The sequence below is a fragment of the Mauremys reevesii genome, linkage group 1, assembly GCF_016161935.1.
Source record: "Mauremys reevesii isolate NIE-2019 linkage group 1, ASM1616193v1, whole genome shotgun sequence".
NCBI classification, from domain to species: Eukaryota; Metazoa; Chordata; order Testudines; family Geoemydidae; genus Mauremys; species Mauremys reevesii.
Window position 1 is genome coordinate 102,375,253 of NC_052623.1, and position 15,199 is coordinate 102,390,451.

Sequence of the window (15,199 nt, forward strand, 5' to 3'; positions counted from 1 at the left end):
ACAACTGTGCACATGGTGTGAGCACACCTAATTGGAATCAATATGAGCAATCACTTGAAGAAGTTTTGATACTTCTGGGTTCCTAAAGTGAGAAGACCTTGAGAGTATGTAGGCTTTGTGATCCTCCAGAAATGGCCTTAATAAGCACTGCTCAAATCGGGACAAAGTGGTTATACTCCTACTTTATCAATCTTTTCTCAATTGGCAGAAGTGATTTACCATATGTATATTTTCAATCTATACTTTCACCCCAATTCAAACACATGGTATAAGTTAAATAATCAGATTACTGGTAGACATTACATAAATCAGTCTACATCTTTGTTGGTGAAGTGGTCAAAATCTTTACTATGGTTAGTTCTAGCTAGTATATAAAACAATCATCTGTGTAGTTTGTCAGTTAGCATAGTTTTTTACCTCATGTAACAGTCTTTTTTTACTTGTTTTTATGTTCTTAGTTAATCTCTTTAGGTTACCTTTTTTTCCTTTGAGGATTTTGAACTACTGAAATGCTGTTATTTTTCCAGAAATGTATACTCAGTTATTTAAAGGCTGGTCAGGTCAGTTAACCCATTTTATAATTAACTCCAAGAGTGAAATAGACAAAATTGAAAAATCCTAAAATTAACACTGTAAAGCAACAATTGTTTATGAGAGTTGATTTTAATATATATGAATATTGCTTACTCACTTCATTGAAGTGAACATCTTGCATCCCAACATCCTCCATCATTGAAGCCTCTTCATCTATATTTGGTGTGATTATTCTGAAAGTACTACAGCCTTGCTTAAATATTCCTATTATTGAAAAAGAAAAATATACACATTAAATTCATTGCTATCCAAATATTTTTGTCTGCTCATTAAGATTATGTTAAGTCACTGTGCACCAGTTTTGATGGGACAGAGAATCCAGGCTAGTGTATCTGAATGCACCTACCACCAAAATGATAAAGAAAAATTTGCAATGTGCTCAATGAATTATTTAAACCAACACATATCTTTAATATTTACTTTGGTCATTAGAAGAAGTAAAAATTTCAGTAATATTTCTATTCTCTTTCCTCCAAAAAACCAAAGTGGCCAGGGCCAATGTATTAATGGATAATATTCATTTATGACTGAAGATGGAAAAGGATTTATTGTTCTCTTGTAGCACTTTATTTCTCCTGTAATCTAGAAAGCTTTCTGTGCTAAAACAAAAAGTGAAAAATGTCATTAAACTTTATGCAGTCAGAAATTACACAAACATAAGGTTTTGAAAAAAAATGGTTTCAAGAGGTAAGTTGGTTGCATTGTGTACTTCTGCTGCAAACTGCAGAAAGCTAATGAGCACAATAAATCGCTCTTTGAAGATTTTTTATACTGCTTCCAGATATCAAGAAAACTTGTTATCAGTGGATTAGCAAAGTAGTTCATAGCCTGTTTGTTGTGGGAACTTAGAATTAACTCTCTGATGCAAAGAGTTAGGATTTCCCAATGTAAGTAGGAACATAGGAACTGCCAAACAACAATGTATTCAACGTATCACAAAGAAGTATCTCTCTTAAAATAAATGCAATTAAATTAATACATTTCAGGTCCAGAGAAGCTGTTATGAAAGAGTCTAATGAAAGCTATTAGTACACACCAAAACAGATTTAAGTATCTATTATATTCATGACTACGAGGAAAGAATATAATGAAGTTGAAAACAAACACTTCAAATGAAGTCCTTAGCTGAAAAAACTTGAATATCAATATTAGTAACAAATGCTCCAGAGGTAACCAGTACAACTATGTACAGAGGCCCAAAAAAATAGTCCCATTGTAAAGAGCCCACTTAGCATCTGAGCTTTTGCCTTGTAAGCCATTCAGTGTTGGTAGAACTGTGGGAGAGACTGTTGGCAGAAAGGAAATTATTGTTAAGAAATTTTCTGTTCTGGAGGCCAGTGTCTTCCACAATTCTGGACATCTAGGAAATAGTGAGCTGTGAACAGATGTAAGGAGGGTTATAGAAAAGGTTAGAAAGAAGAGAAAAAAAGAGATGGTATCCCTACTCATTATAAGATTTACTCAAAGGGCAATATTATTGCTGGGCCACCACCTGCAACACCTTCCTGCCAAACAAAGTCTCTGGAGAGGACAGGAAGGCCATCTTACAGTGCTTGATAGAGGGACTAGCTGCTGACCAGGTGGGTGCCTTGCAAATTTTTGACATACTGTATATGCATTTGCTTTTTCTGCCCATGAGGTCACCAGGATCTCATGAAGCATGCCATGACCCCTTTTGGGGCCACAATCTCCAATGCCTTGTATGCCTTAATGCACAGCGTAATCCATTTAGCAGAGGAGAACTTGAAAAATCTGAGTCATAGGTATTTGGGGTTGAAAGATATAAATACGACACCTGATCTTGTCATGAATTCTGTATATATGAGGTAGATTTTCTGAGCTCTAAGGTGTGCCACCTCTTCTCAGTGCGATGTTGTGGCCAGTGCTTAGTGAAGATGCTACCTACACTGATGGGAGATCTTCCCCTGTCAGCATAGGTACTCCACCTCCCGGAGAGGCAGTAGCTATGTTGACAGGAGAAGCCCTCCTGTTGACATAGCACTGTGTACTGTAGGGGTTAGGTCAGTATAACTTTTTGCACAGGAGTGTGCATTTTCCACACCCAAGTGATGTAGCTGTACCAACATAAGTTCGTAATGTAGACCAGAGCTCAGACAAAATGAAGGAAGAACACCATCTGTGATTTGAGGGGTGTGTGATAAATGAAGGTGGGGGTAGTTCCCTTTTATGGGCACCCAACCAGCCAGTAGCTATAAAATCCCTCTTAGTAGCTGTTCTCTAATTTCTCTACCTGTAAAGGGTTAAAAAGTCTCACTGCTATGCATAGGTAAAACAAAGTGAGTGGGCACATGGCCAAAAGAGCCAATGGGAAGGCTAGAACTTGTAAAAATTGAAACAAGACTCCCCCTTTTGTCGGTCTGTTGTTGTTCTCAGGGAGAAGCAGACAGGGAGCAGTTCGCTGTGAGAAGCTTTGGACAGGTATGAAAAATCATCAGTATCATACCTAGAAACTACTCATCTAAAACCCCAGATATGTAAGTAGATCAGGAAATGTCTAGGATTATGTTTATCCCTTTTAATTCTTTATGGCTTGTGGATTCCTCTGTGCTAACCCCAGGTGCTTTTGTTTTGCTTGTAACTTTTAAGCTGGACCTCAAGAAAGCTATTATTGATGCTTAATCCTTGTAGTTGCTCTTTTTAACTCTAGCAGTAGCCTAAGTTCCCAGATGTATTTTCTTCCTTTTGCTTTTTTAATAAAATTTACTGTTTTTTTTTAAGAACAGAATTGGATTTTTGTGTCTGAAGAGGTTTGTGCACAACTGGTGGCAACAACTGATTTCCCTTTTTCCCGCCTTCTTTCTCAGCTCTTCCCCGGAGGGTGTGTGTGAAAGGGCTTGAGCGTACCCCACAGAAAGAAATTCCCAAGTGTGCCTTCCTGGATTCTCAAAGGGGTTTTGCACTTGGGTGGTGGCAGCATCTACCAAAACAAGGTCAGAGAAAAGCTGTAGCCTTGGGAATTTAATACAAGCCTGGAGTGGCCAGTATTAATTTTTACAGTCCTTGCAGGCCCCCACCTTCTGCACTTGAAGTGCCAGAGTGAGGAATCAGCCTTGATAAGCTCTGATCAAGATATCATTCAGGAAGTGATACAAGTGGATACCATGCAGTCTGAGTCTGGCTATGATTACCTCCAGCATCTTTGTAAAGACCCTGAGTACCAAGGACAGGCCAAATGGGAGCATCTGATACTGATGCTTCCTGCTGTAAGCAAATCTTAGGAATATGTGGTAGCTCAGTTTGAGAGGAATATGGAGGTATCCATCCACCAGATCCACTGAAATCAGAAAATCCCCTTGGTACAAGGATGACACATCCAACACTTCCATTTTTTCGTCCATTTGTTGAGCCTTTTGAGGCTAAGAGAAGGTTACTCACCTGTGCAGATGTTTGAGATGGTTGTCTCTGAGTGCTCCACTTTTACGTGTTTGAGTGCCCCTGCGCTTCTAGTCAGAGATTTAAGGTAGCAGTGCCCTGGGTAGCCACGCATGCGCTGCAGCCAGCTTGTGCTGCTCTGAGTGGATACTGTGTGTGCGCAGCCAACCATCCCCCAGTTCCTTCTCTGTTGCAGAGAATTGAAGAGACACTCCGAAGCAGAGGGAAGGAGGCAGGGCCGCCCAGAGGATTCAGGGGGCCTGGGGCAAAGCGGGGGAGCTTGTATTCACTGGGCGGCGCTCTGAGTCATCGTCATAGGCATTTTGGCGGCGGGGAGCCCTTCAGTGGCTCCGTGTCTTCAGCAGCACTGAAGGGCCCCCCGCCGCCGAAATGCCGCCAAAGACCCGGAACGATTAAAGGGCCCCCTGCTGCCAAAATGCCGCCGCCTGTTGGTATGTAGAAACTTTCAACAGGCAATCATCCAGGTAGGGGAATATAATTACCCCGTCTGCAATGATGGGCTGCGACCACAGCGAGGACTTTGGAGAAAACTCGTGGGGCTGTGGAATGTCCGAACGGGAGCACTTTGTACTGGAAGTGTAGGTTGCCTATTGTGAAACGAAGAAACCTTCTGTGTGCAGGGTGTATGATAACATGGAAATAAGCATCCTGGAGGTCAAAGGCTGAGAGCCAATCTCCCTTCTCCAGTGCCGGGATTATGGTTGCAAGGGTAACCATCTTGAAACGCTGAAGTTTTGATAAACTTGTTTAGCTTGCGCAAGTCCAATATGGGCCTCCAGCTACCCGTTTTCTTTTGGGTGAGAAAATAGTGTGAATAAAACCCAGTCCTCCTGCGTTTGGGAGGTACAGGTTCTACAGCACCGAGTTGCAGGTGATTTATTTCCTGCTGTAGTAGGTGCTCGTGAGAAGGGTCCCTGAAGAGGGATGGGGAAGGGGGAGTGGGTTGGGGGAATAGAAGTGAAGGGGATGGAATAGCACTTGCGTATAATTTCCAGAACCCATTTGTCTGATGTAATGGTTGCCCAGGCCATATAGAATGGTGTTACGTGGTCTCCAAATGGACTGGAATCGGGAGATGGTTGTGGCAATGGAATTTGAGGGGTTCTCATGCCCTCGATAAACACTTCAAAATGCCTGTCTAGAAGTAGATAGTTTGGACATGGTGGATTGCCCCAGTGTCCGTCATCGTCTTGGCTGACGTTGTTTGCAACGTTGGTAGTACTGTCTCTGCAGCTGGGTATATAGAACAGTATGGAAACGCCGGGTGTAAAATGTGCCCTGTTTCTTTGTGTTATCAGGTACGTGAATTCCCAAGGTTTTCAGCGTGGCATGGGAGTCCTTCAGTATATGCAAGGCTGCATCTGTGGTGTCCACAAGGAGTTTCTGTCCCTCAAAAGGTAAGTCCTTGATCATGTCCTGGATTTCCTTGGGGAAGCTGGAAAGGTGGAGCCAAGAGGCCCTCCGCATGACTACTGATGTGGCAATGGAGTGAGCTGCCATGTCTTCAGAATCCAATGATGCCTGCAAGGCCATCCTGGCAATCAGGGAACCTTCTGAGATGCTCGCTTTGTATTGTTCTTTTTTGTCTGTTGGGAGATGCTCAATAAACGTAGACATCTGTGCAAAAATGTTGTGAGTGTATTTGGCTAATAGCGTGGAGTAGTTAGCGATGCATAACTGAAGAGTCGCTGAAGAATAGGCCTTTCTACCAGACAAGTCAAGGCGTTGCCAGTCTTTGTCGTAAGGGGTGGTACGAGCCAGATGGTGTTTTCCCCTTTGATTAACTGCTTCCACAACCAGTGAGTTGGGCTAGGGTGAGCGAAGAGAAACTCAGCCCCTTTTGCTGGCACATAATACTTCTTGTCTGAATGTTTAAAAGAAGATGGGGCCATGGCCGGTGTCTGCCAGACCGTTTTTGCCCGGTCCATAATGGAAGAATTAATAGGCAATGCAATCTTGGCCACAGAAGAGGCCTGGAGAATGTCAGTGAGCTTATGCTGCGTCTCTGGCAGCTCTTCTAAGCAGATGCCTAGGGAATCAGCCACATGCTTGAATAGATCTTGGAAAGATTTAAAGTCGTCCCCCTGTGTGGGGGGAGGCATGATTGTGTCCTCCGGGGATGATGAAGAAATATGGGTAGGAGGGAGGATGTCACCCTCTATTAAGTCCTCATTGGCCTCATGCTCCTCCCTGACAACTTCAGGGGAGGCTGGGGTAACCAGTGAAGTAGATCTTGTTGTTCTGGACCTGGATTAGTTGGAGGGCTGAATATCTTGAGCCCTGTACAGTGCTCATCCCTACAGCCACTTCATCTGCCTCATCGCTTGAGAGAGGAGGGGCTAAGCCAGCAGGTGTAGCCATGACTGGCTGGTCTGGCCTGGGTGCAATCTGTGCTGAAGAGAGGAGTGCCCGAGGTGGAGGCAATGACCAGGTCTGCCTGGCTAACGAAATGCTGCGGCACCGGGCAGTTAAAAGCAGGCATAGGAGGCACACAGAGGTTAGTCAGCATCTGTGCTTCTGGTGCTGTGGGCTTGCTGTAATAACTAGGAACAGCAGGTGGCGCCACAGCACTGCTTGGTGCAGAGGACTTCAGCTCTCTAGGCTGCGAGGGAACAGGCTTTGTTCTTCTTGAGTGCTCACTCATATCAATTCCAGTTAGGTGTGCACGCGCCACATGCATGGATGTTGGAAACTTCCCTAGCAGCTACCCATCGGGCTGGCTGTGGAGCCCCCTGGAGTGGTACTGATATGGTGCTCTATATATGACCCTGCCAGCCCTACCCCACTTCAGTTCCTTCTTACCGCCAGTGATGGTTGTTGGAACAGTGGTCTCTTGTTATCAAATGCTTCACTACTCCCTAGTTATCTCTTTGTATATAGTTACCATTGTTAGTTAATTATTAGTCGTTATCTAGTGTTAAGTATGAAGGGGGAGTCTTCTCCTTCAATGAGTGCCCCACAGGGCTCCAGGGCATGCCGTCCAAGGCTTCAAACCCTGCACCTCCTGCGGCAAGCCTATGCCCACGAGCAATCTCCATGACTCCTGTCTCTGGTGTCTGGGACAGGCCCACCAGGCCTGCAAGTGTAAAATCTGCAAAGTGTTTAAACCCTGCAAAAGAAAGGAAAGTGACATTCACTTGAAGTAACTCCTTATGGAGTCTGCTCTCTGCTCTTCACAAGATTCGGGCCCAAGCGCCTCGGTGTGGAGCGCTCCTCCAGCAGTGCCACCTACAGCACCGCAAAAGGACTCGGCACGCCCTCCTAGGGGTCCATGATCTCCCAGGGCTCAGAAGCGTTCCTCCCCGCACAGCTCCCACTCCCCGGCTGCCCGTAAAAAGCAGTCAATGGGAGGTCCTCCTCAGAGACCTGAAGCGGACACTGCAGCCCCGGCAGGACAAGGTATGGACCATGCCCCTAAGACCAACAGATCCTCCACTAGGTCTCAGCCCGCATGGGCCCTTGGTCTTCCAAGCAGCCCTGCAAGTGGAGGAGGTCACGCTGCCCTCCACCCAGGATACCTTTGAGGCCGCTAGAGGGATCATTGAAATGACTGCATCTGTGTCCCTGGTCTCGAGGCCTCCACCAGCCCGAGCCCCGGTACAGTCGAGGGGCAAACCAGGAATGTTTGGACAGTCTGCCCCCAGGCCAGCATCACTGCGCTGTTCCGAGTCCTGGCACCGCACGTATGCTATGCACTGGTCTAACTCACGGCACTGATCCTCGGAGCCATTCCCGCTTGAGGTGGTCGTCGGCTGACAGGTCGTGGTCCCGCTCGAGGTCTAGATCGTGCTCTGACACCTCGCGGCACTGGTTGATTCGACATCATTCTGCGTATCGCTCTTGTCATGGTACCACACCTCCCCAAGCTGTCGTCCGTGGCACCGCTCCCCTTTGCGGCACCGCTCTCCGGCACAGCGCAGATCTCCGGCTTGGCACCGCTCCTCATCATGGCACCAGTCTCCTGCTTAGCACTGGTCTCCCACTCAGTACCGCTCATTATGGCACTGGTCCCGGTCACTCTCTCAATGCTGCTCTCCTTCAAGGCGAGATCCAACGTCTCAGCACCCTTGACCTCACAGCACCACTCTCCATATTGACGCCGATCACTGCACGAATCTCGCTACTCCCTGCAGCACCCATCCCGCTCATCAGGGGATGCAGTGCCTTCCTTGGTGCACTCGCGCACTGCCCCTTGGCTGTCACGCTCCCAGTCTCCCTCCCTTAGGTCGGATAGGGCATCAGGAGCTTCGGATGTACCTCAATCAGGCCCAGGAAGTCTCGGATATGGCACCTCAGTGCCCCACTGGCAACCCCAGTGGCAATTCTGGACCCTTTGGGCATACCACCAGGCCAAGGCCCAGGCCCAGGCCGCTGCACACCCCCCGCTTGCCATCACATTTGGGGCCCTGTCTTCCTGAGGCAACCCTCAGCTGCCCACCTCCGGACCCAGCATAAACTCTGGAACCAGCTCCACGCCAGGTGGAAGCTACCCCCAGTGCTCAGGAGGATCCGGACTCAACAGACCAAGGGGCTGTTTCAGACCTGGCCCTCCCGATAGCATCTTCCTCGTCCTCCCCTGACAAGGCCGTGGCGGGCATGTCCACAGCCAGCCCACCTCCTATGGACTTCAGGGCACTGCAGGAGATTCCCCGGCAGGTGGCCCTGAACATGAACCTCCAAGTGGAGGAGGTTGTAGAGGATGAGGACCCTATGGTGGACATCCTGGCACCAGAAGGGCCTTCTAGCATAGCTTTGCCCGTAATTAAAACCATTCAATCCAATGCCAGAACAGTCTGCCAAACTCTGGCCTCCATTCCCCCCACGGCCAAGGGAGCCGAAAGGAAATACTTTGTCCCCACGAAGGGGTATGAATACCTCTTTATCCATCCCACCCCATGTTCCCTGGTGGTGGATGCGGTAAATGAGAAAGAAAGGCAGGGTCAGCAGGGGCCCGCCCCTAAATCAAAGGATGCAAAATGCCTGGATCTCTTTGGGAGAAAGGTTTATTCCACCGGTGGTCTTTCCCTTCGGATCGCTAATCAACTTGCGATCCTTAGCAGATACAATTACAACTCTTGGTCTGGTATTCAAAAGTTCCAGGAGCTTCTTCCATCCGAGTCATGCACGGAGCTAGGGGCCATTGCCGAGGAAGGCAGACTACTGGCCCGCACCTCTCTTCAAGGCTTACTCGATGCCGTGGACGCAGCAGCGTACACGCTGGCATCTGGCATCGCTATGCGACGAAATGCCTGGCTCCAGTCCTCGGGTCTCCCTCCTGAAGTACAACAAACCATCCAGGACCTTCCGTTTGACCACCAAGGCCTGTTCGCCAAACAGACCAACTCGAGATTGCATAGCCTGAAAGATTCGCGCAACACCATTAAATCTTTAGGCACGCACACACTGGCAACTCAGAGAAAGCTGTTCAAGCCAAAGCCCCCTCCAGGCCTTAAGCGCACCTTTTGAAGATGCGCACAAGGACAGATTACCAGTCCACAACCCGGTCAGTTCTCCTCCCTTTCTGAACCATCTAACCCATTTCTACTGTGCATGGTCCCTTATTACATCGGACTTATGGGTCCTCCGCACGGTAGAGGCGGGATATTCTATCCACCTCTGTTCCACCCCACCTTCCCACCCCCCTTGCTCATCCCTCTTCAGGGACCCTTCTCACGAGAAACTCCTTATTCAGGAGGTACAGTCCCTCCTTGCTCTAGGAGCCATGGAGGAGGTGCCTCAGGAGCTCAGAGGCAAGGGTTTCTACTCATGTTACTTCCTCATCTCCCAGGCAAAAGGAGGCCTACGGCCCATTCTGGGCCTCAGGGAGCTCCACAGATATATCGTCAATCTGAAGTTCCACATGGTCTCCCTGAGCACAATCATTCCCTCCCTGGATCTGGGAGACTGGTATGCCGCCCTCCATATGAAGGATGCTTTCAATCACTCCGTCTCACAGATGCTTTCTTCGGTTCGTGGAGAACAAGACGCACCATCAGTTCACAACTCTTCACCAAATGCATGGCGGTTGTGGCAGCTTTTCTTCACCGCCATCACATACATGTCTACCCGTATTTGGACGACTGGCTCATACAAGGCCGATCTCGCCCGCAGGTAGATTCTCAGGTGCAAATGGTCAGAGACACGTTCGACCGCTTGGGCATCATTTTGAACATCAACAAATCTGTTCTCACCCCAACCGGAACAACAGAGTTTATTGGGGCAGTCCTCGATACAAATCAAGCAAGAACATTCCTCCCAGAGGCCCGATGGCTAGCCCTTGCACACATAATTGATGGTCTGTGAAACTTTCCCACTACCACAGCGAGGCAGTGTCTTAAGTTTCTGGGTCACATGGTGTCCTGCACTTACACGGTACAACATGCCAGGTTGAGGCTCAGGCCCCTACAGGCATGGTTGGCGTTCTTGTATTGCCCGGGCCACTACAGTCTAGACATGGTGCTCACCGTTCTGAGGCGTACCATCAATTCCCTGTGTTGGTGGCTGGACCCCCACATGGTGGGTGCCCGAGTCCCATTCCACCCTCCCCAGCCCACTCTGACCCTGGTAATGGACGTGTCCGCGTTGGGCTGGGGAGTGCACCTCGGGAGCCTGACAACTCGGGGTTTATGGCAGGTAGAAGAACTGACCCTGCATATCTATATCAAAGAACTCAGGGCTATCCGCCTCGCGTGCCAAGCATTCCTGCCCCACTTACAAAACAGTTTGTAGTAGTGCTGACAGACAACACCACGGCCAAGGGGGAGCCCGGTAATCTCCTCTTTGTCAGGAAACCCTTCTCCTGTGGGAATTCTGTTTAGCCCACTCCATCCTTCTCCAAGCTTCATACCTGCCAGGTGTTCAGAACGTGCTGGCAGACAGCTTGAGCAGTCGCTTCCTTATGCGCGAATGGTCGATTTGTCCGGACATTATTCACTCTGTTTTCTGCAGCTGGGGATTTCTCCAAATCAATCTGTTCGCTTCGCAGACCAACAGGAAATGCCCAACCTTCTGTTCCTTCTAAGGTCACAGCCCAGGCTCGATCGCAGATGCTTTCCTGATCCCGTGGTCCAGCCAATTACTTTACGCCTTTGCCCCTAGTCCACAAGGTGCTCATCAAGGTCTGCAGGGACAAGGGGGACGTTATACTGGTGGTCCCAGCTTGGCCTCTTGATCCAGGCCCTGCTGCATCTACCTCTCGCCCCCGACCTCATCTCAAAAGAACCACAGTCGTCTCCTCCATCCGGACCTTCCATCTCTCCATCTCATAGGTTGGAGGATCCGTGGTTGTACCATGCTGAGCACACCTGTTCAGACTTGGTGAGACAGGTGCTCCTGGAAAGCCGCAAACCTTCTACCAGGATTATGTATGAAGCAAAATGGAAAAGGTTTTCCATTTGATGCGCTCAACGGCAGGTACTTCCCCTCCAAACTTCAATTCCGTGCATCCTGGACTACCTACTACACTTGAAGGGCCAAAATCAGCATTCGGATTGCTTAAGGTCCACCTCATGGCCATCTCGGCATTCCACCCGGGCGCTGACGGGAGTTCCGTGTTTGCACACCCCATTGTGGGACATTTCCTGAAAGGCCTGGAAAAAATCCACCCCCCAATGAAGCCCCCTGTACCGGAATGGGACTTTAAGCTAGTCCTTTCCTGTCTTATGGGTCCCCCTTTCGAGCTGCTAGCTTCCTGCTTGCTCCTCTACCTTTCCTGGAAGGTCGCCTTCCAAGTGGACATTACCTCAGCCCGACGTGTTTCTGAGCTATGGGCTCTCACGTGTGATCCACCGTATACCATTTTCCATAAGGACAAAGTCCAGCTGAGGCCTCAACCAGCTTTCCTATGAAAAGTTGTATCCCGTTTCCACGTCAGCCAGGACATTTTCCTGCCAGTTTTCTTCCCAAAACCACATGCTAACCTTCAAGAGCAGTAGCTGCATTCACTGGATGTTAGAAGAGTGCTCACCTTCTACATAGATTGAACCAAACCTTTCTGCAAGACAACCCAGTTGTTCATCGCCATAGCGGAGCAAATGAAAGGTGTGGTTTCTTCCCAGTGGATATCTTCATGGATCACCGCGTGTATTCGCGCTTGTTATAATTTGGCAAATGTTCCTCTGCCTGCTGTTATGGCTCACTCCACGAGAGCACAAGTCTCCTCTGCAGCCTTCTTGGCACATGTACCTCTCCAGGAAATCTGCAGGGCTGCCACATGGGCTTCAGTGCACACCTTCACGTCCCACTACGCCATAGTCCATCAATCTCGTGATGATGTGCCCTTCAGCAGAGCGATTCTTCAGTCTGCAATACCTTGACTCCGACCCCATCGCCGAGGTAAGGCTTGGGAGTCACCTAACTGGAGTTGATATGAGCAAGCACTCGAAGAAGAAAAGACGGTTACTCACCTTTTGTAACTGTTGTTCTTCAAGATGTGTGGCTCATATCTATTCCATTCTCCCCCAACTTCCCGTCTGTCGGAGTAGCTGGCAAGAAGGAACTGAAGGGGGGGTTGGGCCGGCAGGGTCATATATAGAGCACCATATTGGTGCCACTCCAGGGGGCTCCAGAGCCGGCCCGATGAGTAGCTGCTAGGGAAAAGTTTCCGACATACGTGCATGCAGCACGTGTGTGCACCTAACTGGAATAGATATGAGCAACACACCTTGAAGAACAACAGTTACAAAAGGCGAGTAACCGTCTTTTTTGCCATGGCTGCCTGTCTTAAGAGCTAGATCGCACCAGGTCTTTTGCTCCTTGGGATGCCTCTGCACTGGAGGAACCCGGTGCCACACAGTCTGAGGTTCTGCGTGCCGACGATACCGGGGCGGATTTAGTGGTCGGAGACCGCTTTTTGCATTGTAATTCTCCCTGGGGGGAGGAGTGAGACCGCTTCTTTGTTTTCATGGGGGCTGGGTCCTTTGTGCTCGTCTTAGAGGAGACTCTAATGTCTGACATGGCAGTTAGGGAGTGAGTGAGCTGGTGGGGAGAGGTCCCCTGCTCAGGGTCAGAGGCAGGACACAGGGATTTCTCCATAAGCATCAGTCTGAGGTGGAGTTCCTTAGCCTTTCTGGTCCTTGCTGTTAACTTTTTGCAGTGGTGGCTTCTGCATAACATGAGTCTCCCCCAGGCAGCAAACACACTGGGAGTGACCATCAGAGACTGGTATTGATAGTCAACAGGAAAGGGTAATTTCGGGCAAAAAGGAAAGGAAAAAGTATTCTGAGGAAGAGTATTCTGAGGCACTGCTGTTGTTCCGACCGAAGCCAACGGCAGCAAAGAAGGAACTGGGGGTCGGTTGGCTGCATGTGCGTGATACGCACTCAGAGCAGCACAAGTGCAAGTGCATGTGTGGCCAACCAGGACACCGCTACCTTAAATCTCTGACTAGAAGCTCAGGGGCACTCAAACACCTAAAAGTGGAGCACCCACAGGGCCATTTCTCAAAGAAGAAGAAGAATGGCTTAAATTCCCCCCCTCCACAATGCACTTCTGAACAATGAAGACGGTGGAGAAGAACCTTGAGAATTTTTCTTCTGAGGAATGCTCTCTAATAGTCTCATATCTAAAAGATGAGATATCTTGTTCTGGATCCGATTGCACTTCTACAGGGTTGTTAGAGATGGGGAGCTGGATGAAGAACAGATGGGGTAGAGCCTGTCACTTGAGGGAGTATCTCTGACTCACTGTGTCCTTGACCCACTTGCCTGTGGTCAATGTAACCCAGTCCTCCAGGAAACAGGAAATTCTGCCCCCTACCTTTTCATAGGAATCTTACAAATGTATCAGGACACTATTGGCTGGGAACTTTGGAGTCTTTCCAGTTATAAGTGGTTTCTCCCTTTAGATTGAAAGCAGGAAAAAACTTGAGTGATCAAAACCCCTTTTCCTTCAGACAGCTGCTGGTACACAATCTCTAGACAAGTCTTTGAGCACTTCTAAAATTAAGTGGCTCACATAATAAATCTTCAAGCAAGTGTCCCAAAAAACCTAAGGGACATATACTTGCATTTATTTTGGCCTCTTTTGTTTGGTGAATAATAATGCTTACTGCTCTTTGCATGTTTAGAAAAGAACTAACTTCAGCAGTTAGGCTGAATGGGAATGGGGGTTGAGGCAGGTGCCATGGAGACTTTTTCTTTTCTGAAAGCTTGGTTTAGATAGTTGCTAGCTTAAAACCCAATTTCTGCCCTTAAATACAGAGATATAACTTTGACTTCCTTGGAAGGCATATACATGTATCTAATAGCAGATTTTTCCCCTTAGTGAGCAATAACCCACCCAACCTGTCTCTCAGACAAATCAATGTTTTTTGTTAATCTCAAACTATAATGAATATAAAAAAAATATTAAAGTAGTCATGGGGGAGTTTAAATTCATACCTTTGCGAGTCAAATATTCTGCCACCAGTGCTGCTACATGGACATAGCACATTGCTGCCTAAAGCAGAATAGAAATAGTAAAAATGTTACAAATGGTAATTATAATGAACTTCTAACACAAATAATTAACATATACGGAAAACATACACATTTTTAAAAGCTAGAGGCGGCACAAATTTTAAATGCAAGGCAGAAGATACAAGTCCTAATCCTGCAATTATTAACACACACACACACACACTCCTATCTACGTGAACAGAAAATCGGAATGTGCCATAACTAAGACTGGATACCTAGTTCTTTGATTTAAATACGTTTAATAGAAGAAGCAAGTCTCATGTCAACAAGAACTTAATTTAACAATCAAGAAGCAGAACAGGAATGAGAAATTTCTTTTCTGATAATAGAATCTCCCAGAATAATAGGATTTATAGGTTGTTCCCCTTTTCTCTCCAGTTCTACAGGTGGTTTAATGTAACACAGCCTATGTGCTGGTCACATCCCCTTCATTGGCTTGCTCCCAAATAATTCATTCCAAAGCTGTGTCAAAAAACTTTCAGAATATGACTAGTATTAATAACTTCAATGCTAATCATAAGCTATGGACAGTAGGCTATCTGGCCTACAAACTGTAAATATAAAATTAAATTTAATTACTTGGGTAATAAGCCATACAGAGAGATTAAGACTGTGAGACATGCTGCTAGCAGAAAGGAAGTTATCAGATAAGAAATTTCCCATTCTGCAGCCAAGTATCTCCCACACTTCTGAGATGGATGGAAAGAAATGAGCAATGAAAATAAATAGAGAGG

At 47.5% G+C, this 15,199-nt stretch overlaps 1 protein-coding gene across 14 annotated transcripts in view; it reads right to left on the bottom strand.

Moving 5' to 3' along the window:
* Positions 1-15,199, bottom strand: part of DOCK9 (dedicator of cytokinesis 9) — a 312,141-nt gene that overhangs the window by 34,253 nt on the left and 262,689 nt on the right. For 13 of the 14 annotated variants that reach the window (XM_039482322.1, XM_039482303.1, XM_039482396.1 and 10 more), the window contains exons 44-45: positions 14,388-14,445; positions 692-798 (exon numbers count right to left, since the gene is read on the bottom strand). In XM_039482322.1, coding sequence (XP_039338256.1) covers positions 692-798; positions 14,388-14,445 — 165 coding nt within the window. Of the gene's footprint in view, positions 1-691; positions 799-9,212; positions 9,367-14,387; positions 14,446-15,199 lie in introns of those variants that run through there. The other variant, XM_039482392.1, reaches the window with a different exon arrangement.